The sequence below is a fragment of the Ammospiza nelsoni genome, chromosome 1 (assembly GCF_027579445.1).
Source record: "Ammospiza nelsoni isolate bAmmNel1 chromosome 1, bAmmNel1.pri, whole genome shotgun sequence".
Lineage (NCBI taxonomy): Eukaryota > Metazoa > Chordata > Aves > Passeriformes > Passerellidae > Ammospiza > Ammospiza nelsoni.
The window spans coordinates 134785436-134813062 of record NC_080633.1 but is presented as its reverse complement, the minus strand read 5'-3'; the positions used below and the strand labels follow the sequence as shown (position 1 = coordinate 134813062).

At 39.4% G+C, this 27627-nt stretch overlaps 1 protein-coding gene across 2 annotated transcripts; it reads left to right on the top strand.

Annotated features, from left to right (window-relative positions):
- The first annotated feature begins 5911 nt into the window (after positions 1 to 5911).
- Positions 5912 to 26239, top strand: OSGIN2 (oxidative stress induced growth inhibitor family member 2). 2 transcript variants are annotated; one of them, XM_059465992.1, is made up of 6 exons: positions 5912 to 6066; positions 8991 to 9145; positions 13764 to 13900; positions 15513 to 15704; positions 16374 to 16465; positions 18435 to 26239. In XM_059465992.1, the coding sequence occupies exons 1-6, from the start codon at positions 6023 to 6025 to the stop codon at positions 19480 to 19482; spliced, it is 1668 nt and encodes a 555-aa protein (XP_059321975.1). In that variant the 5' UTR covers positions 5912 to 6022; the 3' UTR covers positions 19483 to 26239. The 2 variants fall into 2 exon arrangements, with proteins under 2 accessions (XP_059321975.1, XP_059321984.1); XM_059466001.1 differs by lacking the exon at positions 5912 to 6066 and adding an exon at positions 6391 to 6443.
- The last annotated feature ends 1388 nt before the right edge of the window (positions 26240 to 27627 follow it).

Genomic DNA, 27627 nt, shown 5'->3' with positions numbered 1-27627 from the left:
TAAGTATTATAGGTCAACTTTAGGAAATTAATGGATTAGAAAAAAAACAGAGACTAGCATTTTGATCATAGTGCAGCAGAATTATGAAAGTACTGATGGTCTTAACTACACTAAAGTGACACGGACTGCTACATAAAGTTTAGTGAAATTCCAAATCAGCATTAACTGTCATTTTCACCAAAATGTTTTCATCCTCTCCTATTTTGGGGGTTTCTTTTCATTGCCACTAACTGAACTTGGTTTACTGCACAAGTTGAAAGGCCTAATCAGAAAAAAGGCTTCAGGACAGCAGTGCCCACCCAAACACACACTGCTCTCCCAAGAACACAATCAGAAATAAAATATTACAAATAGACCTTGCAGATAATAGGAAAAGCAGGAAAGAAAAAAACAACGGCTACTCTATGACCCAGTAAGTAATTGCATTGTCCAGTTCAGTAAATGAAAACCTTTTTTTCCTTTTTAATTAAATATCTTAAAGAGCTATTTTTGACTGCTCCATCTCTCACTGCTTGATATCTTCTCTCGCATAATCTCCTTCACTCCCCACTTGGGCAGTACAATCCATTTGTGATTTAAAGAAATGTGTAAAGTAGAAAAAGCAAGAGGCTATTTGTGGCAGCTGGATTTTGAATAGATTAAAGGAGGGAGGAATGCAGAAGCCACAACAAAAACCCTTCAGTAGGCTGGAGCACAATAAATTCAACCTACAGTAACTGAATGATTTCAGCTTTTTCAAGCCCTGAGGTTTTGTCCTTGTTTTGAAAACTGTTGTTATCATTCTTTATAATATTCTTCAAATCCCTTGGGCCTTTGTATATGCCAGCCTTGACCAGTTTGCTTGGCACACAATCTTCTCCTGATGCTTTTCAAACAACCATGCGAGCACACAGAGCTTCCCCATGGATTTGGCACTACCCCTAAGAGATGCAACCTGACTTTCATAACAGGCAGCTTGGGCAATGGCTGCGAGCAATCTGTGTTTCAAAACAGAAGAACTGAGAAACATGAAATAAACATGAATCCAAATGCAGTTTTGACTCTTTTAGAAGTATGTTACCCTTTTCCAACGTCCCCTACAAAATGTTCCCCACTGGCTGAGAAGGCAGCACAACACATCCACCAGACACTGTCAGGAACAAGCTGTGCATTCTCACGTTTACAAAAAAAATGCCGTTAGTAACACAGCACTACATTTAAAAGAAAGCAGAGCAACACAATAGAGATAGGCCCACGTCTTTAAGAAATTGTAACTCAGACTTTGAAAAATATGGATTTAAAATTAATTTGTAGTGAAGGAGTTACTTTTGACGACGTTTTTGCAAAATCAGAAATATGACTGAGACACATTTTGCAGGTTTTTGAGGGACGGAGGATTAGATGTAGCCCATATAATAATTTATCTCTGGGAGCTGTACTTTGGCAAAATAACAAGCACAAAGAAATATCTGGCAGAAATCGGGAGGGGAAAAATCTATTCATCTAAAAAAGTACTTTTTATAAATATGAAAACTCTGAGTTAATAGGAAGTCTTTCCTAATTAAAAATTGTAAATTGCTTCTCTAGAAATGAATGTACTTCTTGATAGTTACAAGTGATATAAAGTAGAATTATTAGTTGCTAGCATCAATATCATGATGATTTTACATGGGATTATTTACAGAATAAAACATTAGGGCACTGCTCAGGAACTGGCTTGGCATTGGAGAGCAGATGGTGAACTTTGGTATATTCTTTTATAGCTGTTGTTATTATTTTCCTTTCCTTTTCTGTTCTATGAAAGTGTACTTATCTCAACCTGTGAGTTTTACCTTTTTGCTGATTCTCTGCCCCATTCCACTGGGGGCAGTGAGCAAGTGTTTATGTGGTGTTTTAGCTTTCAAACCCAGTTAAACCACTGGCAGAATTCTTTGTCTCTTCTTTAATCACAGAATACTACATAGATACTTTTTGGGATGTTCAGGAAAATTGCACTCTGAGGTGCAAAAGGCCCATAACACTGTCCTGTCAAAACATCTATAAGCTAATTAAAATAAGATAATAACTTCTAGTAAGATAATTATTTGACACAGAAACTGTTGAATCATAATTATCAAGCAAGTATTATTTCATTAGCACTTAGTAACATCTGAAAAGGAGGACCTCTGAAAATAACTTTATTCACAGGTGATGAAAATATCCCAGAAACCTTACAGACCTGCTCCTTTAAGATAGTTTTACAAGCATCTTTTCTTGGTCCCTCTTGACAAATATCTTGACTTTCTGGCAGGATCTGTTACAACTGCAACAGAAATTCTTCACCAAGATTCCCCCATTTTTACAGGTTTTTTCTTTTTTATTTTTAACTTGGCCAGGCAGAAAGTTGTTTTGCATCTAGGCTGTCAAGTTGCCATCTTGCTTAACAGTATTGAGAGCAAATAAACTCAACCCTTCCTAATCTCTCCTGGCCTTTTTTCAGCACCTCGTGCTTCAGGCTGAGTGCCACAGGCTTGTGGCAAACTTTCTATTTGCTCATGTCAGAAGATGTTTCACTACTCTGTCACTTGCTGGGCCTTGCAGTTCACACATCTTTTGGAGTCATTTGATGTCACAGGGAGCAAGTTTGCCCTTGATGAGACATCTGTCCTGGGTAAGCTCCAGAACTGAGATACTGCATTATTCACTCAGACAGTTGATAATAATCCTGTAGTGACATTTGAAGCCTTGCAGGTTTATTTTCTGCTTATTTTGTACTTTAATCTCATATTGCTGTGGGTGGGGCCTGGGAATCTTACCAGAATGTTGCACTCGCTTTCCTTGTTTCCCACGCTGTATTACAACGTGCAGGTTGCATTCAGCACAGTTGGTGTCATTCTTCAGCCACTCACTGACCATGTCACTTCTACAGAAGAGCATGAAGTCCTTTTTTCCCATACTGTGTGTCCTGATTTGAGGCAACAGCCTTCTCTTCTGATGCTCCCACCACAGGCAGGATTTTTAAGAATTCTGCAGCATCAAGTACTAAACATATTTAGTTCCCAGTCAGTTGATCAGGTAAAGCTACAAGTTTTGTTAAAAATATCCCCGTGCTTAACAAAGAGCTGTTTAATGCATTTTCCAACATCAGTAGTTGAGATAATGACTTCCTGAATACTTGGGGGAAAATATTTTCAAATTAAATTGATTTTGAAAAAAGAATATTCTTGAACAAATGTAGAATTTTATTACCTAAATTAGTATAGTGAGTGTTAGCAAAAGAAAGGAGATTTAAATTAGCTAATTGGCTAGCATGATTTAAAATGTAAAGATTTGGAATAAAGCTAACAGCCAATAGCTACCCAAATCTCTTTCCAAAAATAAACTCAAAAGGAAAAACAGATCTCTTTAAAATGTGAGGAAATGTTTGCTGTGGCTTGATATATTTTACTCTCTTCCCACTTGTTCCAACCTTAGTGAAAAGAACTAATACAAAGGTACATCTAAAGAAAATACATTTTATTCTGAGATATGGAATTTAAATAAATCACAACCACAAAACTAAGACATTTGAAAAATCCAAGTTAACATGTAGAATTTAAAGGGAACAGAAAATTTTACTTCTGGGAGAAACATAATTCATTGAAAATCAGGACATCCATGCAGAACATAATTTCCAGGGAGACCCCACTAGCACTTTTTTCAAACCACCTCTTTATATCAGAAGCATAAGGTCCAATATAATCTTTTAATTTTAAATGTGAAAGCTGGGGGAAGACATGTCCTGATCTTAGACATGGACACAGATGTGTTTGCCTTCCTTCTCAAGTGTATATACATAAAGATAGCACAAACTAATAATAGGACTAGTGTAGCTGAGATTCCGTGTTATATTCTAGATAGCCAGATTTGTTTATGGGAGGAAATAAGGGTGGTACTTAAAGCCAAATATATCCTTAATACATTGATTTTGAAGTCAATTTCATCTGATGCTGCCACCAAGTAACTGGTGAAACCCCAAAAGCTTTTGCTTGGTTATAGCTAGGTTCCTTGAAATGTGAGGTCCTGAAGACATGGAGTTCTGTATCTGGGAGGAGGTTGTCCTGACTATGAGCAAACTTTTATGTGGAATAAAAATAGTATTTTTTCAAGTTCTGCAGTAGTTTTCTGCAACTCATTGAAAAGCAGAACACAACCTTAATAAAACAGTATGACTAGTATGAGTTATATGGTCAACAAACAAATCATTCACATAGTTTCCTGGACTAAAGGCGGTATTTTTGAGGACAGAGCAAGCTAAATGCAGCTTCATGTTGTTAATTCTGGTCTAAAGACATATTAGACCTGGTGCTGCACTTGAAGAACAATGTGTTTAACTGAATATGTTTCATCCTTTCAAAATATAGATTTTATATCAATATTCTGTATTTACTCAGTGGTACAGCTCAGCTCCTGTGTTCTTTTACCTTAAGCTTTTACAGAGCTCATATCTAATAAAGTCATCCTTTGTACTGGAGCCAGACATAATGACTATTAAATAGTAAATATTCAATTTAATAGTTAATAATGACTATTAAACAGTAAATATTCTCTGGCTACAGACATGACAGTGTTGAATGAGCAACCTTAGGTGAACTGGGACTGTCAGCTGCCAACAGCTACTTCAGACACAGCAACTCCACAGCTTTGTAAGATCTTGGTATTGTAGATTTATAGAACAGATTCACACTGAAGAAATGTCTAATTGACACATTTAACTCTGTGCAGAAGGCTGTAATTGTTTAATTAACAATCATAGATTTATTGTCATTCACTCTCATTGTTTGGTAGACTTTGAGAGAGAAAAGCAGTGTAAGATATTGGTGTCTCAGACAGCAGACTGACTACATGAGCAGAGGCTTGGAAAGCTGAGACTGTTTAGCCTGTGGAAGAGAGGGGTTGGTTAATCCATAAATGGGAGGGAATGAAGACCTTATCAGAAAATGGGAGGGAACTCAGTGGTTCCCTGGGAAAGGATGCGAGTCAGTGGGCACAAACTGAAACACAAGAAAATCCACGTGAACATAAGGAAACACGTTTTCATTGTCAGAGTGGTCAAACACCTGAGCAGGTTGCTCAGGGAGGTCATGAATTTTCCATCCTTGGAGATACTCAAAACTCATCTGGCCTTGGTTTTGGGCAGCTGGCTCAGGCTGGCCCTGCCTGGGCAGGGGTTGGCCTGTAAGACCTCCTGAGCTCCTACCAACCCCAGTCACTGAGATGGGTGTGACTAGGGAAGGAATGCTTTCTCCGCAGATAAGCAAAATATTTATTCCTGCAAAATATTTATGAGAAGACACATTTGAAGCTATTAACAGATCATATATGAAGCATATATTGGCCCGAATAGGTGGCTATTAGTCAAAAGGTGAGCCGTAAATTTTTAAATTGTTTGATTTCTGTCAACTCCTTCATGCGCGTCTCTCGAGAAACCCGATGGGGCACAGCAGGACGCTGCGGGCCGGGACCCTCCCTGAGGTGTGAGTCCCCTCATGAACGGCAGCCCCCTCACGGGGCCGCGGGGCCGCCTCGCTCCGCTGCGCCGCCTTCCGCCGACGCTGCGCCCGTGCCGGGCCGGGGCTGCCTGTGCCGGGCCGGGGCTGCCCGTGGCGGGCCGGGGCTGCCCGTGCCGGGCCGGGGCTGCCCGTGCCGGGCCGGGGCTGCCCGTGCCGGGCCGGGGCTGCCCGCCCTCCCCGGGGGAGGCAGCGCAGTCCGCATCCTCCTGCGGGAGCGGGGCCGCGGCAGCGGCGGCAGGGGGAAGCGGCACTCTCCTCCCCGCTCCCCTCCCCTCCGCTCCGCTCCGCTCGCTCTCCTCTCCTTTCTGCTCACCCCGCTCGTCCCTCCTCCCTGCCGGTGCTGGCGGCGGCTCCTCCTCCCGCGTGTGACCCGGTGCCGCATGTGAGCGGGGAGGAGGAGGAGGAGGGACCGCGCGGTGCGGGTCCCACTGTGGCGGCGGCAGGAGGCGGAGCGGGAGCCGGCGCGCGGTGTCCCCCCGCAGCCTCATCGCTGGGCCCCGCCGGCGCTCCCCATGCCCGTGTGGTGCTGCCGCTGCTCCCTGGCCGGTCACTTCAGGTGAGGCGGCGGCGGGGGGCGGTAGGGCGCCGCGGAGCCGGGCCGCGGGGCGGCGGGCGGCGGCGGTGCGTTCAGGACGGGGACACCGGCGGGGCTGCGGCCTCCGCGGGGCTGCGGCGGCGAGCGCGGCGCTGCCGGCCCCGCACAGCGCCGCCGAGCAAGGGATGGCGGCGGCGGGGCCGGGGCGGGCGTGACCTTGGGCAGCGGCGAGGCGCCGCCGGGCCGGGGGCTGCCCGCGGCCGCTGATGCTCGGTGTCGCTCCGGGCTCGCAGCGCTGCACCGCCCGGCATGCCGGCCCCCAGGGGCTCCGCTCCGCCCGCGTACCTGAACGACATCCAACAGTCTGGCAGTGGTGAATTCTCTTCTCGAAGTGTCAGGTTGAGACCAAATTCAGATTCCTTTTATATAACGAGTTTTCTGTTAACCGCCCACCACGGTCCGTTTCTTTTTTCTTTTTTTTTTTTTTTTTTCCTGAAAGTACGCAGTGTATTCTAGCATCTTTCAAAACAGCTATCTGGGAAAGGTACCATTTATTTTAATAACCTGCAACAAATTACGAGTTGTTAACAAATTATTATCAATAGCTTTTTCAAATGGGAGAAAAACTGTTATGTGTATGTTGCATTTTTTCTCTTAATGGGTTAAAAAAAAAAAAAGGCAAAACCGTGAAGGCACATTTTTGCATATGTTTAGAATCTGCCTATTGACAGAATGTAATTCCCCAGGTTCTTTGAGTGACCAGTATAAGATAAATTAGGCTCTAGTGTTGGAACTGACTCATCTTGTGCCCGCTTGCATGTCTGCAGGACTAGAGCCGTAGATGATTGTGCCAAATCCCCACCACTGCAAAGCTGTCTACTGTGAGTTTTATCGAGATGAAAGCTGCTGGTGCTTGGTGGCTTTCAGTGCTGCTCAGAGGTTAGGAAGGTGGTGGCCCCTGACTTCAGATCTTGCTAGGTTCAGGTATGATGTTCTTGCAAAGGAAGAACATGCTGCTGACAACACTCCTTCGTGTGGACTGCATTTTGTGCAGGTATTCCGTGCAAAGATACTGCAAGAAACTGCACATTGTGTGCAGGTGTTCCTGTACAAAATCACCATTTTGGTAATTTGTCATAAACTAAGCTGCATAGAAGCAACATTTTTATTGTTAAAAGATTCTTCTGTAGCCTATTGCATTGTGCATATATCTCTTAAAAGAAGTTTTGAAATGTTTCTTTCGGTTTTATGATACATCAAGCACAGCAAGTATAGTGAAGCCACACTAAAGCATGCGTGCTCCCCTTAAGCCTGTCTTTTGCAAAACATAAGGTACTATTGACTTTGTCAACTTTGAGCAAAGGCTGGAAAATAAAACAGTCTACCTGCTCCTTTCTAAAAGCAGAGGTGAAAAAAACAGTATGATTATTAGATAGCCCCTCTCTGACTCCTTGTCTTCATCTAACTCATGCTGTTTGGATGTTAGGTGTCTGCAAGAGCTAATGTGCAGCTGTAATCAAACAATAAGCAAGTAATTTAGTAATTTGCTTTTTTTTTGCTTTTTTTTTTCCTGTTGTTCTGCGGGGAATAGTGATATGAAGTACTTTCCAAAATAAATGCAACCTCAGAATACCTCCCCACCCTTTTTAACAATGCCATCACAGAGATGTGTTACAGATTGTGCTACTGTTGTTACTGCACGGCTTTGTCTCCAGTTTACTTCAGACTTCCCCACCGAGGAAGGGCTTTTGAAACAGAATCTTGGGTGCTGTGGGAGTTGAGGCAGTACATGGCACTGGCTTCTTGAAGGCCCTGGGAATTGGATCAGCGTCTTACAGTTTTGATCCTGTGTAGAAAATAATTGCTGAAATGCTAGAATAGCTTTAAGATATGCAAAGTCTTTGGAAATTGATAAGAGTACTTTTATTTATTATTGATAATTACCATGTTTAGAAATTTTTTTAGAAATTTTTCTTAAAAATATCTCCTTGTTGATACAGATATTTTTGATTAAAAATTTGTTGTCCTTACTTTACAAAAGACTTGACAAAATAACTACAGTAACAGACTGTTTTAATTTGACTCTTTCTTTCTAGCTAGACTGATAGTTGGTGTGCTGCTTCAATGACCTGGAAAGGTTTCAGAAAGGACTCCTAAATCATTAAATAGAAAATGTTATAAAACAAGTCTTTGTATTCTAGAAGCACGTCTACATGGTGAAGAGTTACAAGAGAAACTTAAGTGTATTTTTCAGAGGAAGAACTAAAAAATCTAGAAAAATGGCCAGTGGTGAAAGCAGTCTGCTGTTCAGCAGCTGACCTGACTACATGGCAATTCCTTCTGTAAAAACTTTTAATGGTGATAGGATGGGTTATGTCTAGGGCTTAAAGGGATCGCTTCACAAGGATCCATCCTCACAGCAGCCTCACTTCTCTCTGGATGGAGATTTGTTGAGGTGAAGTCCTGTGTGCTGCTGGGGCGGCAGGAAGGGATATGAACGCTGCTGTTGCGCCTTAGCTGCTCCCTCAGGCTTTGTCTGGCCTTAATGTTGTTAATTGGCTAGGCAGTGTGTATCTCCTGATTTGATAAGGATAATGAGGAATGAGTTCTACTGTGTGTGGGATCAAAATAATGCTTGTGGCTCTACTTTGGCTTTGTATAAACTGAGATTAGAAATCTGCACTTCTGCAGAGCCATCTGTGCTTTTTTGTTATCCTTCTGTAGACTTGCTAGGAGTAAGTAGTTTTAAAAAATCTTCTGTTAGAAAAGCTGTGCTGAAGAGTAAAATTGTGTAGATTGGGTAAAACATATCTGTTTTGGTCTCAATTTCACCAGTTTCGTAGCTTTTAAAGTAAAACATCAAAAGTGACTATTTTTGAAGAGACTGTTCTGCCAACAGTTCACTGTTTCATTTTAGTTTTCTCCCATCTGTCCTTCTTAATTAGAACTTACAGCGGCACTGAAACCGAAGGACAGCTTTTGAATTCCTTTGTTCAGTACTTTGGTGACAGCCTTGGGAGGAAGATTAAAAGAATGCCTTTAATTGAAGAAACTGTTCTGCCTGGGGACTCCCTTCTTACCCTGCCTGTAGTAATAATAGGTGAGTTTTTTCCCTTTTTAAAGATTCACTGCCATTGCCTTTATCGACCTGCTGCATGAAATAATTTCTCAATAAATAACTAATGCTTAGAACCCTTACAGTGAAGATCTTTATTAGAGTAATACAGTTGTTATAATTAACAACAGTAGAATTATATTATGTTAAGGGACTTGTTGGAGTATATTTGAATTTGAATTGTGCTTTGAAAAAATCAGCTGTGTTATTTAGCAGCAGATATGGGAGTATTAACAGAAGAACTGTATTGATTCTAGTGTTGATAACATAGGTTTTGATTAATGTGATGTGTCTATTTCTGTATTTATGGAGGTTGTCAATGGTACACCAGTAGAAATCTGTGGGGTCATGTGGAAGAGTGAATAACATAATGTGTGCTCTGTGTTGGTTAGGTGCTAACCTCTCATTATTTGCCTTTTTCTCTGTTGCATCAATCACTGATATCTAAATATTCTCCTATCTTTTCCAAAATGAATCCAGCTCAATTCAGCTAGTTTAAAATAATAAATTGTAGTCTTGATTGAACAGTTAAGGGCTTGTACTTGTAAAATGACCGGGTAACAGAGGGAGGAGGCTCCATAGGTACACGACTTAATTGGGAATGCCAGCGTAATATGTATTGGGCCAAGGTTTTTCAACAACAGCTGGTCACCAGCTCATTCTTCCATGACTTCATGAGCAGATAAAGAAAAGATTTGAAGTAAAGAAGGTTTTCAATAATCTAGTCCAAAGCTGTTGGGACTAGAGCAAGTATCTACCTGTAAAGAAGCAAAGATTTGGGAGATTGATGTTGCAATATAATTGTGTTCACAGTGTCTCCACAAATTCAAAGACTCCTGTTTGCACAGTGCCTGTTCTCAAAGCTCTCTTTATGATAGTTTAAAATAGTGCCCATGGAGCAGACTGAGGTGTGTGTGACAGACGTGATTGACTTGAATTCTGCATGACAGTTGAAGAGAACGGTGTCCTGGCGTTTTGTCAGCCTTAATATAGGTTTGTCATATGGTTTATAATTCAGTTTCCACTGTTTAGTTTTGCAAATATACATTATGCAAATACCTGTGCTCAATACTTGGTTTGTCTAAAGCGCCTTTCTAAGTGCTGACACCAAACACAGCTGCCTTGACCACTTCTCCATCATCCAAATGCTTCCTCACAGATATATGTGAGACACCGTGCAAGCTGATCTTCTCCACTGACAGCCTATAATCACTGAAGCCTTCAAAGGGATCTAAAATGATTTGATAATGTAGTAGAGGAGTATGAAAATAATTGTCATCCCCCCTGCCCCCCCGTGTATGAACACACTCTCTAGTGACTTAATAACTTCTGTGCAGTACATGTGTTGGGAAGAAGCAGATACATTCTTCAGGGTTCAACAATTTCATGCTGAAACTCTTAAGTTTAGAACGTGTTCTGTGCTAAACATTTTCATCTTCTGCACCAGTTTTGATCATTACTATGTGGAATGTTGTCACTTCCTAACCAAATAACAAGGCTGTTATGATACCTGAAGTTGAATGTTTGCTTTAAATTTAGACACCTAGTGTAAAGGTGATTGTACTACAGTTTGCTGTTGATCAAGAGAAGATTTTGCTGATATTCAAACAAAGTTCTAACTACTTCTTAAATGAACAGGGCCATGAGGTTTCTGATTATATCATCGTACAACTAAAGTTTGTGTAATAGTAGTATCTCCTGATTGCAGTCAGAGGTCTTATCAGAGGTACCATGTGTAAATAAAAACCAAAATTTGTAATTTCAAAAAGATGTTTTTCTCTTTTTCCCAAGAATTTCTGATAAAACCATAGCAAGTCTGATTGCAGACCTTGCAGCTGAACATTCATTCTGTTTGTTCTTAACAGCATATCCTCAAGGGATTTCCTTTCCCTTGGATTCAGTCTGCTTAAAGAATAGGAGCTAGGTTTGGATCAGCTCTCTGGATGGTCCCAGAAAACTTCAGGGAACTCAGTGACAGTAATTCACCTTAACATTACAGAATGACTAGTTTGGAAGAGACCTTCCAGATCATTGAGTCCAACCCATGCCCCAACACCTCAACTAAATCATGGCACTGAGTGCCACATCCAGTCTTTTTTTAAGCATATCCTGGGATGGTGACTCCAACACCTCCCTGGGCTGGCCATCCCAGTACTTTATCTCTGTTTCCATTATATCACTTTTTGCTAGTATCCAACATAAATTTCCCTTGGTGCAGCTTTAGACTGTGTCCTCTGGTTCTGCCTGGTGAAACAGACCAATCCCCACCTGACTACAGCCACCTTTCAGGGAGTTGTGGAGAGTGATAAGGTCACCCCTGAGTCTCCTTTCTCCTGGCTACACACCCCCAGCCCCCTCAGTCGTTCCTCACAGGGTTTGTGTTCCAAGCCCCTCAGCAGCCTCGTTGCTGCCTCTGGACACGCTCAAGTGTCTCAACGTCCTTCCAAACTGAGGGGCCAGAGCTGGACACAGCACTCAAGGTGCAGCCCCACCAGTGCCAGTACAGGGGAAGAATGACCTCTCTGCTCCTGCTGGCCACACTGCTCCTGATACAGGCCAGGATGCCCTTGGCCATCAGGGCACACTGCTGGACTTGATCTCAACAAATTTCCATTCAGAAGAAGTGAGGCTGGTTGAACTTGGCAGTGGTGTGAGGATGGATCCTTGTGAAGTGATCCCTTTAAGCCCTAGACATAACCCATCCATCCCATCCTCAGTAATTTCCTTGGGCCTTGCCAGTCTTTGTTTGGGTGACATTTGTTAACCAATTCCTTCTTGCAGCCTTATCCAGTAGGAATGCTCTTTAGCATGGCATCTTTGGCTATGGCACATTTTCTTCTTTCCGTTGTGGATGAGCTTTTTTTATATCCCAGTGGGAAAATAAAGTTAGCTGTGCAATTGTAAAAGCATTAAAAAAATCTTTACTGCATTCAAGTTATAATTCTAAAAACAGTTAAGAATTTACTCAATCATTGAAATGCATGTGAACCACTGTGATTAAAGTGTTTTCATCAATTCATTTCATTTTGTTATGGATAGTTTCTCTGTATTGCTATAGTTCTCTCTTACATCTATCTCATGGCAAATGGGTGACAGTAGGTGTTTGAATCTTCTTTAAGCTTTAAATTCCTGGACTGAATCAGATCCAGCTATCTTATGTTGATCTGTTTGTGGGAGGGCAGAACAGTGTGAGAGTAAGAAAAAAGTTTTTCACTGTCTTTAGATTCTTTAGATGATTTCCTGTACCTGTGGCTGTGACCAGTCTATGCACAGCATTGTAATAAAGTATGGGATATTCTGCCCCTGGGGACCAGGTGAGTATAGCCTGGTAAAGAGGAAAAAGAGATCCAGTGTATGAAGAAACTGGGAATGAACAGGGCCTCAGCGAATTAATGGGGGATTTAGGACTGAGGAATCAGGAAAGGGAGAAGAGACAGGCATTGGAGAAATGGGATTGTTAAAATTGTGTGTGCAAAGGTGATGGGGAAGAGTAAATGACCTGTGAATTCTTGACATCAAGAGATGAAATAAGAATAAATATTGAACAATGCCTGCTATATTAAAGTATGAATGAATTAGTAACTTAAACCCAGAATTTGCAGTGTGTGCTAAATACCATGTGTCCAAACAAAGACAAAGTACTGACAAGTGGCTCATTAGGAGAACACTGTGCTTTTCATTCAGTTAATGAGTGAGAGAAGCTATAGAAATAACAACACATACCACATATTCAAATTTTGTATCATAGCACATACTTTTCTGATTTCACTTTCTGTAACTTTTGATGTCTGACTTTGCAACATGAGTGTTACTTCTGTATTTGCATGTGATAAATATGGTCCCCTACTTTGTTTAATACTGTCAGATAAATAGAAATGTTTACCTTATGGTAATGTTTTGGTCCCATCTATCTCATACTTTTAATAACATTTTTAAAATAATTGTCTATTAAAATTGAAAATGCTACAAAGCTGGTAAAGGTGTTTGACTTGATACTCTTCCTGAACAATGAATGTGGATTTAAATGAGTTTCATGTTCTCTACCACTTACCCACAGGAGGCCTGTGGTCACTTAGCTTTTATGTTGCTGTTTTGCAGTGTCTGTAACTTCTATTCTAACTTTCAGTCTTAAGCTTTCTGCTTGTCTTCCCTTTATTTTATGGACAGACCTGAAGAGAATATAATCTCTTCAGCAGATTGTCTTTCTGCTCTCTGTTGTACAGTGCCTATGGGAATGCAAAGTTGTAAGATGACAGTAATATTCAGCTATCACTGTGGCTGACAGACCATTATCTGTCAGGCCATTTTCACACAGTAGTGAGTTTGACATAGTAAATTAGGGAAATTCTTTATATGCATTTTGCTTCCTGGTGTAAAAGTCACACATTTGTTTCTCTTTAACTGAAAAAAAACTTTGCTCTGTGTATTTGGAGGATGGTCCTATAAAAAGCTCTATTTTACTGCAAAGTTTATAAGCTGCTTTGAAATCAAGACAATCTGGCATTATACTACTTCAGTATTGTTTTGTTGCTGTATATTTAGTGATTAACAAACTGTAGATGATAAACATTTTTACTAAAGCAGTAATTTTTTTCTTTAATAGGAAATGGACCTTCAGGAATTTGCCTTTCTTACCTGCTCTCTGGATACAGGCCATATTTGTCTCCTGAGGCTATACACCCAAACCCCATTCTACATACAAAGTTAGAAGAAGCTCGACATCTTTCCATTGTTGATCAAGTAAGCTTTGGTTGCATTCTTGTCTAGGTCTTTTCCTATTGCAAGCAATAGTGAATTAATAAGTTATTTTGTTATTCTGTTAATTTAAATAGAGTCAATTCACGGCCATTAGATCCAAACCTGGGCTGTGTAGTGTTGTTTGTGGCTCTTGAAGGCTTTTAGTTTGTGGTGTCTTTTGGTTTTACTGCTTTTTGTTGTGTTCTTACTTCTTGCCAGGAGTGTCTAAAGTGTGACTTGGTCAATGGCTGATGCAGGAATTCCAGTTGTCATATGTGGGATGTTTGGGCACTATCACCAAGGAACACGTGCTACTAACATACATAAACTGCATGTAGTTCAAGTTAAAATATTCTTAAATATTACAATTCTTACTAAGATTTCATTTTTAGTTGTATTGGGCACATATATCCTCTATAAACACAATCCCTTTTTCTTTTTGCAACAGTATGCATCTTTCAGTGTTTGTGTTGTATTGACAGTTGCCCTTGTGCTTTTGTTGCTACCCATGTACATGTCCAATTTTTCTGTCTGATTTGATTAGTTAAATCTTCTCCAGCATTTTTCTTTCCACTTGTCCATTGGTTTGCCATCTTAACACTGTTTTCCACTCACCTCATTGTACTCCTGATGGATTACTGACAATGTTATCACTGTGTTGCCTTTGTGACTAATTTATTTGAAATACAAACATGGATTTATATTTGTAGAGAGTAAATAGGAGTTTGTTTGGCTTTGGATTTTGGAGGACATTTTTGTTTCAGTGCTGTGCTATTTGCATGTGATGTTTACCCTAGGTCTCAAGGGCTTTTTCTTTTGCAGGAGAGTAAGTTGCCTAAGTTTTGGCTACAGATGTTTCATGTACTTCATCTTCTCCCAACCCCCTAATATTTTGACTAATTAGGAGGCTAAGCTATACTGACTTTGTCGGCAAAAATTGGTCTTATGTCCAGTTCTTTCTTCAAATCTCTATTTTCTCTTTAAATATTTGCCATTGTATAATTTTTGCAATTATTAGAACAAGACTGGTTAATAGATCTGAAATGTGAACTTTACAAAGTTCTAGAATTTTTTCTCAATGTTAACTGGTGTGTAAAATAATCCTAGTTTTACTTTTTAAAAATAATGGTAATTTTATCTTCATTATTTTAAGATATAATACAGTTAGTTTGGAACAAGCTAAGAGCTGTCAAAAGAGCCTTTTCTACTTGATGTTTAAAGCTTAATGTTTTTAGATTCCAATTTTGCTTTATCAAAATGTGACTTCTAGAAATATTATCAGTCCTTTGTTAAAAGAAGTCTGTTGTATATAAATATAGATGTTACTAAGTTGCTCTGATCTCTGTTTGTCCACATACTTCTTTGTTCTGCAAATACTGACTTGCCCCAGAATTACTGCTATTAACATGTAATTTTAAAATGAGTGAGATGTACTGTTCAGAGTTACAAAGAACTGAATCATAGCAGTTATTTCTGAAAAGTGTTTTGATTGAATCTCTACATTAAATAACCTTTTCCTGAAATGCAGTTTGAGTTGTGTTTTCTGTTGCAATTCAACTTCTGCACATCAGAGTAGCATGATGAACATGAAAAGTTTAAATTTGTCATCCTTCAGGATCTGGAGTACCTGTCAGAAGGGCTGGAAGGACGCTCCTCAAACCCAGTTGCAGTGCTTTTTGATACCTTGCTTCACCCGGACGCTGACTTTGGCTATGACTACCCGCCTGTTCTGCACTGGAAGTTGGAACAGCATCATTACATTCCCCACATAGTGCTTGGAAAAGGACCACCTGGAGGGGCCTGGCATGTGAGTAAAAGTTTCATCTCGCTCCTAGAGTAACTTGATAACTTTATGTTTTGGGATCTTTCTTACTGCCTTACTCTAGAGCTGTTTTAAATGGTAGTGCCAGTTGCAGTTTCAGCTGCTCCTTAGCAAAGCCCAGGTAAGTGGGGGATATGAGAAAGGAATGAAGAAGTTGCCTTTACTTGGGTGTTTGTGACCATGAGTGCTGTCTTATATTACCAGGTTTTTTGTTAGTTCACATTTAATGGATTATAATGAAGAGTATTTTCTATAATTTTTCTTTCTTGTCTGCATTGTTTCCAGGTGCTTTTATACACAGTCTTAAATTTTGGTGTCTTTATATGATGCTGCTTTCACATGTTTTGTGTTTCCTTCCTCTTTTGTAGTTCAAATAACTTGCGTTTAGTTTTCCTTTCATATGCTCTCTCTTCACCTTTACTAGCTCATGTGGTTGCTTATTATCTAAGTGTAACACAGAAATAGTTCTTCAGTTCTTCAATTAATGTCCTGGTTTTATGCTGTATTCTGGTATTTTGTTGCCCTAAATGAGTACAATGAGAAGAGCTTCACTGCTTTTTACATTTGAGTATTTTTTTTAATTTACATTTTACATTTGAATTGAGATTTGAATTTGAAATGTGTCTGATCATGCATCTTCATTTTTCTCCATAGTCCATGGAGGGCTCTATGCTAACCATCAGTTTTGGAGACTGGATGGAATTGCCTGGCCTCAGCTTTAAGGAGTGGGCAGCTAGCAAACGCAGGTAAAGATACTGCAGAATCTACTTGGGAATCCTAATGGCCATAAAATCCAGATAACTGGAAAATATTCAGGCTTCACTGTTCACAGGAGGGCTTCTTGTTTAGTTTATTAAATTGTTTGATGGTACTGGAAATTCTTCTGCTGTGTGTATTCTGATGCAATAAACCGAACAATGGTCAGGCAGAATAGTTGCTGGTGAGTGCCCTGAAAGCAAACGTACAGGCAGCAGCGTGTTCCAGCAGCATTTCAGAAAGAGGCACTTGCTGAAAGCAGTTCTGATCAGAGCTGAGGGAAGATGGAGGAAGGAATTTCATATCCACTGAAGGAGGTATTGCAAGTTCCTCTTTCAACACCCATGCAGCTGAAGTTGCTGCGCACACCAGCTTTCTTGCAATTCAGGAAGTTATATATTTCAGCATTTGCTTTTACAGGCAAAGCTGCAACATCTGAAATCTATAAATTTTAATTTTAAGAGAATACTTCACTATTTCTGTGTTAACTTGTAGCAATAAGTTTCTTGAAAAAACCTGAGAAGAAAAGTTAAGCATGTTCAAGCTCACTGGTTTTACTTCAGTTTGTAAAGGTCTGTTTCAGCAGATGAATCTAGGAACACTCTACATGACCTTTTTCTAAAATTTTAATTTTTTTAACTTTGTTCTACCAAAATTAAAGGAAGTTGGTTTTGTACCATGGATGGGAATAGAAGAAGTATAGTTACTTGAGCATATGTCTTTAAGGGCAGACTGTTATTCATTTCAGGACAACCCTTGAAGTGAGGAAACTCTAGCTTTGTTCTTTAATCCTTTTCTTAGATAACCACAGCAATCTTGCCTCCTTGCCTAACTGAAATCCCATAAGCTGCTTATTATCTGAATCTATGTATTATAGTTTTCAACAATGCTAAAACCAGGAATGCTGACCTGTTATACTACAATTAAACAAGCTTATTTAAAAGGATTGATGATGAAGTAAAATTCTAGTTATGTGAAATAGTTTCCCAAGTTTCCTTGCAAGAGGTGTCACACTGTCACATTATTCTCTTCCTATAAATATCTCATGAGGATTTCCAGAGTAGTAACCTGAGCATTTAAAAGAACATGTGCTATTATATTGTTAGTCCAAGAAAATGAGTAGCCTGATTACTTGTAAATATGATTTTAAGTGTAATTTAGTGGCAATCCTGATGTTCACTACAGTCTGTTTTGCCCTTTTCCTAGAGCTTACTTCTAACGAAGCAGCAAAATTCATGCAACTGTTCCAAATAATTACACTGTCAGCTATTTTTCCTATAAATGAGACTGCAATAATCACGAGAAAAGCACAGATGTAATAGCAGGGTTGCAGTGCATAAATGGTTTTTATTGAACACTTGAACCTCACAATCCTGTTTACATAGTTGCATTAACGCTCTGTGTCATGTTTGCTTTGCTCATTCATGTGACATGGAACTACTTCATTTGATACTTAGTGAACTTAACCGTACCCAAGGGAGAGGTCTTTTGTAAAGTATAATTACTGCTTGGTTCCAGTAACATATTGAACCTAGAGTTTCAAAATTAGCACTTAACTATGACATTTAATTATTTAGATAGTTAGTAAGTGTATTCTCATGGGGTACAAGTTTAGCCACTACTGTATTGTTGATAGTTGTGATGTTAAACTTTGTAAAACACTTCCATATGGATCTGCTATGATACTCCAGAGCTTTGTTACACCTAATTTCTTAATCACCATAGCAATTTATGTTGTATAAGCATTTAAAACTCTATTTAAAAAGTTAGCTGGTCTTGTGTATCAGGAAACAAGAGAACAAATAAGTCAAATGCCTTTAAAGATGCTGAACTGAGTGTCATTTACACTGAGCAGATTCAGTCCTCATAAACTTGACCTGTCATGTGGTATAGCATGTCTGATATTCAAATTACCAATAAGGTCTATTTTTTAACCAGAACCATTCAATTTTCTTTCAGAAATATAAAGACTGATCGAGTAATGCCAGAGGAAATAGCTTGTTATTATAAACACTATGTTAAAGTCATGGGCCTCCAAAAGAATTTCAGAGACAATGTTTATATAACATCAGTGTCCAGGCTTTACCGAGAAAAGGATGATGAAGGTAGGAGTCACCAAAATGAAGATATTTCAACACAGCATTTGGAAATGGAAGATGGACAGAAATCACTTGTTAAGAGAAACTGGGAAGTCAGAGGTTATCAGCGAGCAACAGATGGCTCTCATGTGCCCTTCTGCCTCTTTGCTGAGAATGTGGCTCTTGCAACTGGAACCTTTGATTCTCCTGGCCGACTGCAAGTTGAAGGAGAAGACTTTCCTTTTGTCCTCCATTCCATGTCTGACTTCGGAGCCGCAATCAGCAAAGGAAAGTTACGTGGGAAGACAGACCCTGTGTTGATTGTGGGTGCAGGACTAACAGCAGCTGATGCAGTGCTATGTGCCTATAACAACAACATCCCCGTAGTCCATGTGTTTCGTAGAAGAGTTACCGATACAAGCCTGATTTTCAAACAGTTACCTAAAAAGCTTTACCCTGAATACCATAAGGTCTATCACATGATGTGTACTCAGTCCCATACCGTGGACTCTAACCAACATTCTGCTTACACTAGTTTCCCTGAACACAATGTACTTTCCTTCAAGCCTGAGATGAAATGTGTTCTTCAGAGTGCCTCCGGACTGAAGAAAATTTTGAAGTTTTCTGTAGCCTTAGTTCTGATAGGTTCTCACCCAAATCTTTTCTTTTTAAAGGACCAAGGACATAGCATAGGTCATCACTCTAATCAGCCCATCACATGCAAGGGGAATCCTATAGAGATTGATCCGTACACGTACGAGTGCACTAAAGAAGCCAACCTCTTTGCTTTAGGGCCTCTGGTGGGAGACAACTTTGTACGGTTTTTAAAAGGAGGTGCACTGGGCATTGCACGATGCTTGGCAATAAGACAGAAGAAGAAACATGAATTGATTGAAAGTGGGGATGGAGGAGGTGAGGGGGTACCATAAATGAAACATTAGAAACTCTCACATCCAGGATTACAGATGTAGTCTTAACAGAAAACTCACTGGCAGCAAAAGTTGATAGCAGTCACATTTCTGTTGTTGTACAAGTTACCTGCGCTTGTATTGCTTGGTAAAGGATATTACAATACTTCACTCTTTAAAAATACAAAAAATTGATCTGCTATTTCAACTGATCTCAACTGGAACTGCTTCCAGATAAACAGAAAATGAGACTAACTTATATTGGCCTGCCTGTCTGTCATCTCTTGCTCAACTACAAGCAGGCTTCGTTTGTGAAAGGCAATGCCTACCAGAGTGATTTTACATTTTAGTATCAAATGTGACAAGAATGCTCTTACCATGCAATTGAAATAACTTCTAAAAGCAGAAAGCTTGTTTGTACAAAGTGATTCTTTGTCCCAAAGCAAATTTGGAGCCTTCTGCTTGAAACAAGGATTTTATTTATTTGCCACAGTAATACTTGGAATGAGCACTTAGTAAAATGGTTTCTACTATAAGAAGGACTTCTGTAAGCAAGAAGTATTCCTCAACAAGTTTTAAATTATCCTGGTAATTGGAATAAAAGAATAAGCATTCCCATTTAATCTTAAATGATATGACACAATCCATTAATGTTTCTTCACACTATGCCTAGACTTGGGTGAGTGCACAGACTAACATGAGATGTTTCCCTACAGTGACATGTACATTTCTGAGAATACGCATTAACATAAACAATAAAGTACTGATGTAAGTGCTCTTATTACAGTGTCAATATCATGAATATCTAGTGTACTACTGAAAAATTAGGTACATGAGAAAATGAAGGGGTTTTTGCTTCCAAGATCAGGAAGACTGAATGGGATCACTTTGCTGATGAAGGTGGGGTGGGTGATAGATGCTCTCTCATTTGACCAAAAATGGGTTCTGGTTTTTTTTTTTCTAGAGCAGCACATGATAGTAAAATATTTTAGCCTGCAGTTTTTGAAACTTAAGAAAGGCTTATATCTTACAGCCACCTAAAAAACAAAGCAATTTCAAAACAAACATGCAATAGTTCCTTTAAATCTTAAAGCTTTTAGTGAAAGACAAAGACTTAACTTGTACCTACCTCTGAATGCAAGTTTCATCTTTCCGCTCCATAATGTAAGACCTAGATATCATTTGCTGGGTTTTACAGTAGTTAGTTCAACTAAACACACTCGTATTTACTGTCATGAGGTTATTTACTGTCAGGAGGTTAAGTTAGGAAAGTGAATTCCCAGAACTCTCAGTAGACAAAAGTGATTGGTCTTGAATGTTTCTTTACCAAATGTTTTCATTCGGGTCCAATATGATGGAAAAGGTGTTATTTTTCTGTTTGGGTTTTTTTTTGCTAAAGAATGTTGTGTTAGTTTCAAGTATTCTGTTTGCGTGATTAAAAATCTCCATATTGAACTTCAGCAGATTTCAAAAAGGAAGTTAGGCTTTGTGAAACTGCTAGTGGTTACTGGTTTCCCAACTGCCTTAACTTTCATAAATGGTAGATAGCTATGTTCAATAAATGCCTGTTTTCTGTGCCTACTGAATTACAGGGTTCTGTGGCTACTGCAGATCTTTATGCATCTGAGTAAGTTACTCAGGATTTGGACATAGAAGTTAAAAAGGTAAAGGATGCAAGGATTTTCAGTGGAAGTCCAAAATAATTTATTAAATTACACTACTAATGATAATAAATTTTAGCCTAGAGCCACTGAACGGCATAAACACAAACAAAGGAGCTTTTCTATCAATTTCTGCATTGCCCACATGGTTGGCTTTAACCATGCATTGTCAGTACTAGTTAAGGTAATTTTTTATGCTGATATTGAGCTGATTTTAATTCCACTAAAGTCTAAGCTTGTTTTCTTCATATTTTAATTGCAATTCTACAATTTGCCTTCTCTGGAAGAAACCCTGTATATAGAAACCAATTCTAAACCTGTGATACCTAATAATTTTAACTGTTATAGGTGCTAAATACTTGATTATAGAATTTTATTGCAGTTTAGGTATTGGGAATACATTTGCACTGTGACTAAATTCCTGCAGTTTTGTGTCAATATTAATGTCCAAATACAACACATGGCATGTTACTGCTTTTTCATAAATCACAGGAGACATTTAAAATGCCAGCAAAAAAAGAGATTTACTTAGCAGTTATTTTGCAAAATGGGGAAAAAACCTTCAGCTCCTTTTTGAGCTTCAGCTGCTGCAGCTACTCACAAGCTGTGTGTTGTAGTGACAGTTTTGTAGCAGAGATCTTTGACCTATTCTTACTCAAGTATCTTTCACTGCAGTCTTACAGCACCTTGAGGTTTAACTGCTTTTTTTTTCCATCAATCATGCCAGTATTTTTGAGATAAAAAGTTGCCTGTGAGACCCCCCTTGTTTGGCAGAGAAAACTCAGTGGGTCATATCTATTACGCCAGTGTAAAAATACTTTTTTCAACCAAAGTTTGCTGAAAGATCATCTTGTGTCTTCTAGGAATTGCTAGATTTCAAGTTGTAGCTAGACTTTTTAATTTTTGCTTTTCTGATTTTGAGAGAAACTTCTGTTTCTCTCCTGTTTATTATTTTGAGGAACTAGGTGATAGAGAAGTTCAGGCTTTACCTTAAGATAGTTTTACCTACTGCATTTATTGTGAATTAGATGTTGGCACTGAATAGTTGTCTTTTGGGGAAACACCTTGTTTCTCAGATTAAAAAAAAGCCCAAACATTTGAATTTCTTGTGTAATATAATAATTTACAGAAGGAAGACTGTTTCTTTCAGCTCTTCTTTCATTGAGAACAATAAACTTTTAAACATTTTGTATTTTAAAAGGGTACTTCGTACTTAAGATTTATCATGAAAATGCAGACAGGAAGAACATAATTTTTAGCTGAAGTAAGTTAATTTGGATTTACAGAATTTTTAAAGCTGTGTTAACTCTTACTGTGTATTTTCTAATAGGGTAGTGGAAAAACAGCTTTTACATTTGGATTTGGCTCTTAATGCTGTGAATGTGTCTTCTAGTTAAATTATTGCTATGAGTATTTCAAGTGTCCAGATGCTGAACTGGGAGTAAGATTTCTCCTACTAGATTTTGCTAACAATCTGACTCTTTCCAGTACTTCTTCTGACTTAATTGTACTTAAAATTTTTTCCACACAGGACTAAGCCTAAGTTACACCCAAGTGAGTAAACACAGCAATCCTTTCTGCAAGTAATCCAGAGAGAGTGGTGACAACACCACTGGATTCTTCTCTCTCTCAGGAAAGTGCTTTCTTGGACTAGAAGCCTGAGCTTGCCAGTGACTGCATGAAAAGAGTATGGCTCCCCAGTGGTTATGCACTGAGAAAGGGACACCAAAGTGTATCCCACAGCTCCAGGTCCCTTGTCCTCAGCACTTGGGGAATTCTTGTATTTTACTTCTGGCCTGGTGGATGTAAGCAACTTCTTTTTAATAATTTCATAGAGTGATGTTTGCATAATGAAAAATACTCATTTTGTAGAAGGAGGTGGCTATAGCTTCTTTCTCTCACAACTCAAGAACTGAAAAGAAAGCTAGAGCCAGAAGTTCAGAGTATTTACTCAAAGCTGGAGGAAATCAAACTAAAACCTCAACTTTGAGAGAGGCCTGACCTGCATAGCCAGTTGAAAGGAAGTGCCATTTTTAGGACAAATCTTAAAAGAGAATGAAAGGGAGTAAAATTTACAAACTTGTAGTGAGTCTTCACAGCTGACAAGTGATGCCGAGTGAGGGGTGATGGGAGGAAAGCAGTGAGGAACATGTGCAGTATGGAGTGCAGGTGTACAGGTGCTGAAGTGCCAATGGGGGGTGTCCCCCCTCCTGGGGGAGATGTGGGGCTGTGACAAGAGCTCCAACACCCACCTGGGATTTGTAACGTGTGTGAGAAATTGTCTTTGCTGACAAAGCTGTAGGACCGGTCAGCGACGTGGGGTGCCAAGGGTGCCAGGCTCTGTTACTCTGCTACCATATTTTCTACTTCTGAGAAGCAAGCAAGTATATTTTGTAATAGCAGGATCCTGACAGTGCTCCCAGACATTTCTAAACAGGAAGAGGTAGCACACATATGCTTTAAAGGCAGCTGATTTTATTACTGTCAATATAGTAATGATTTAATTTTGAGTAAGTTAGGGAACCAAAAATGCCAAAAGGTTTATACTGTTACATCTTAATTTAGATAATCTATTAGAACATTACAATAACAATGTTCTGTCATAATTTTTCAGTTCTTATTTTAGAGTGAGAGCAAGCCAGGAGCTTGCTCTCACTCTAAAATATTTTCCCCATTTCTCCTTGCCCAACCTGAAAGAAAAGTCTTGTTTGAAATAACTATAACAGTTGATTTTACTCAGCAGAAAGAATGGAAATTGAAGCATCTTTGACAGAAAAAGAAAGGCTTTGGTGACATTAGGGGCATTGGGGGTACAAACCTGAAGTAAGGAGTTACAAATAGCTCTTTTTCTGAATCAGAGTGTATTTTTGGGAATATGGCATGCTGGGAGTTTCATTTTAATTTATTTTTGAAGCTTGAATTACATGGAGAATTGTGTGGTCAAGGATGAATTTGGTCTAAGGAACAAGGATTATAGGCAAGGGGAAAAGCATTTCTAGTGTTATTTAGTACCTGCAGTGAATCTAATTGCTATTTTAAAGATGGTTTTGTCTAAAGATACTAGAACATTTCAGCTCAAACATACCTTGAACTTGGGTTCATATTATACCTGTCTGCATGTTAGGTAATTTTCTAACTGATAATTTTGTACTTTCAAGGCATCATAAACCAACTCTTAAAATCTTGGTGTAAGTAGTAGTCATCAAAACCAGGAAACAACTTGTTCTGAAGACTAAGTAACTAATTTGCACATTCCTCCTCCCTCTCTTTATTCTGGGATCACTGGCAGTAAGTGCCAGCCTACAGTGGATGCTTCAATAAACTGTCCCTAGACACCCTCTGTAGACTTACATGGCAGCATAAAGAAAATTAACAACTAGGTTTGCTATGTATTCACAAAATCCTATAGAATCCTGGCATTTTTTAGGTTGTCCTTTAACTAGGTAAACGAGTATTTTTCATTGGTTTGGATGCTAGGACCAGCTGCTGTGTGAACAGTGAGTTATTGTTTGAGAACTGATCCTGCTATCTTACATCCCCCTGGCACAATTTACTGAGTCAATACTCTGACCTTGGCCATTTCTGTTAGACCTGCTATGCTGGTTGTATGCTGGAATTCCAGTTTGAAATTACATAAAGGACTGTATTCATCTACCTATGTTTGCTCACACACAATGCACCTGGACTTGGAGATACATGTAAATATAATTTCTTTGTGTGTGGCAGTGCCAGTTTTCATCTTTTGCTGGAGTATGCTTGCATCATACTTATTTTTATGATGAGCAATATAAACACATACAGAACATTTTCTGTAAGCAACTTGTGAGCAAAACCTCTCTTTTGATGATAAATATTCCTGTGGTTTGCATGCTAGGCTTGTTTTATCTTAATTTGTGAAAACTGATTACAGACTGAAGACAAAAAACAGTGTCACCTAGAAGTCAGTTATTTTGATTTTGAGAAGTAAGGAACTCAAGTCAAATGAAGGATCAAACTGCAGAGGAGAAAGCAGTCAGAGAGCTGCAGTGTTCAGAATGAGGGAGAAGTGTTTTGAATGGATCTGGTACTGAAACCAATGACTGACAGATTCCAGTAGTAAAAGCTGCAGCAGAGCAGTAGGGGCAGAGCGCTAAAGCAAGTGGTAGAGAGAGTTGCTAGTCAGGGATATCTGATGTCGTGTAGCATTTTTGTAACTATCTCACTGGAATGTGATGATGATGGCAATCAAAGATTGGAAGAGGAAGGAATCATGGTAAGGAAGAGAGAGGGTTAATTTTTTGGGCACATATGTCTTGAATTCTAAGGAGATACCAGAACATCAACACAATTGGAATTTGAAAATCAAGCAAAAATCAGTTTACGAATTTGTGAGTCAAACCAGATGTGGCCAAATGTGGCTGAGGATTAATTCAAGAAAGGGAAAAGAGCAAGAGAAGAGGGTGCAAGACTCCCTCCAGTTTTATGGGAGAGGGAGAGACAGGAAAAGTATGGACTGAGAAATCATTTGTATAACATGGGCTGGAGCAAGATGGGGAGTGGGTTAGAGGTAGGTCTACAGTAGAAGCTTCAGCTGTCTCAGGATTTAATGTGGAATAGAGCCAATCACACATCAGGAATGAAGGCAAGGAAGGGACTTGGCATTTCAGAGGAAGGTGATGGGGAGGTGGCTGGATGGAAGAGCTCAAGCTGACTGCAAACGCAGTTTCCACATACAGGAATGGGTGCAATGACAAAGGAGAGGCCAGCCCTGACGCACAACCGCCACCGCTCTGGGGAAGATGGGGGAGTTAAGGGAAGGAGAAAAAAGGACAGACTCAGAGATGTGAATGGACAGAAATAGAAATCACACTTCAACAGTATGAATATCTCAGTTGTCTTCTCCAAAAAAAACCAAACCTGTGGCTTCCCCAGTTGATGTAGAAAATGGGAAGTCAGCTGAAATTGGTGTGAAGTAAACTGAAAATTAAACAGGTTTTTATGCAGGGATACAGCACCTATCCACAGTTTTAGCAGTACCTAGAGTGATTCAATCTGCTTTAAACTGTTTTCATCAGCTAAGCTGCTGAATGCAAGACTGTATGTTAAGAGCCTTGCTAATAAAAAGTTTATTTAGTTTATATATTGTGTGCATCTCCTTCCTGTAAGCAGCGTGAATAAAAATATTGTAACCAAAAAAAAAAAACCAAACATCCCAAACAAACCCTCAAACTCAGTTACACACAAAAGGTGAAGAGCAGAACTTTGTCAAAAGGTGGGTATACTTGCAGAGCGTGAGTGTGGCAGATGAAAGAAACCTTAGATATCTTCTTGGATTTACTGAACTTTTTTTAACCTTCTAAAGAAAAGTAGCACCAAACAAGCTCTCCCAGAAACTGAATGGTTGAAACCAGAGAGCACAAGCTGCCCAGTGAAAATAGAGCATGCAGCAGAATTTCTGAACTGCAGGATGCAAAGTTGATTGCCCTTGCTTGTGCTCACAACCTCTGCCTTACCTATAAAATGCCTCCACCCTTGAGCTTTCCATCCTTCTCTTTTCTGATTCTGTGATTCTCCCATCCTGCTGGGGAGTGTGTGAGTGGCTACCTGGGGCTTAGCTGCCCAATGGGGCTAGCCTACAACAGTATGTTCCATACCATAAAGGAAATACCAGGTGAAGTTAATGCACTAGCTGCAGGGATAAGGCAGATACTGATGTAATTTACTGGAAATTGAAATTTATTGGATCATGTAATTATGTCCTTTATCACCTACCTCAGAACTTCAGCAACGGAAACCAGTAAGCCAACAAGCATAATTCCTCTAATGTCTTGAGGTGAAAATCATAACAAAAATAAGTCAAAATGGAAGGAAGCCTTCAGAATAATGAATAGGACTTGTCACATGAATTTGGTGTTACAATTAAAGCCATGGGGGTTTGTCTGTCTAAGCTTTTTAATGCAAGCCTAACTTCATACTGAAATAGCAGCTCAGGTGTTCTAATGTGTAGGCTTTTCATCAACTGGACAGCAGCAGAAACTGGATTACAAACCAAACTGTCTCACTACTAGGCACCCTCAAGTTGGAATCCTAGAACATTCTAAGTTGAAAGGGACCCACAACTCTTAAATACTAAATTAAAAAAAAAAAAAGTATCAAAGCTGGTTAATTCAGCTGTCTGAGAAACTGGATTTCAAGAGCCCTAAATCACAAAACATAAACAAGAGTGCTCTCAGCTATGCCACCAGGGTTGCTTGAGCCCCTAGCAGATTGCAGTCTGGGCAGCAAAGGACTTAGTCTTTACTTTTTTGTAGAAGGCCCCTAAACATTGCATGTCTTGTCCTGTCACCTCAGAAATTCTCCAGCTGCTTTTTACAACTGTAAATACAACCTTTCTGAAGAATCTTGGAAAATCTTGTTCATTGATACTCTGCTATCCAAACCATTAGCTTGAATTTAGTAACAACAATCCAAAACCTCAGCAGTCTACAAGAGCTGTTGGACCAGTAGGTCTTCAGCCAGAAAACCT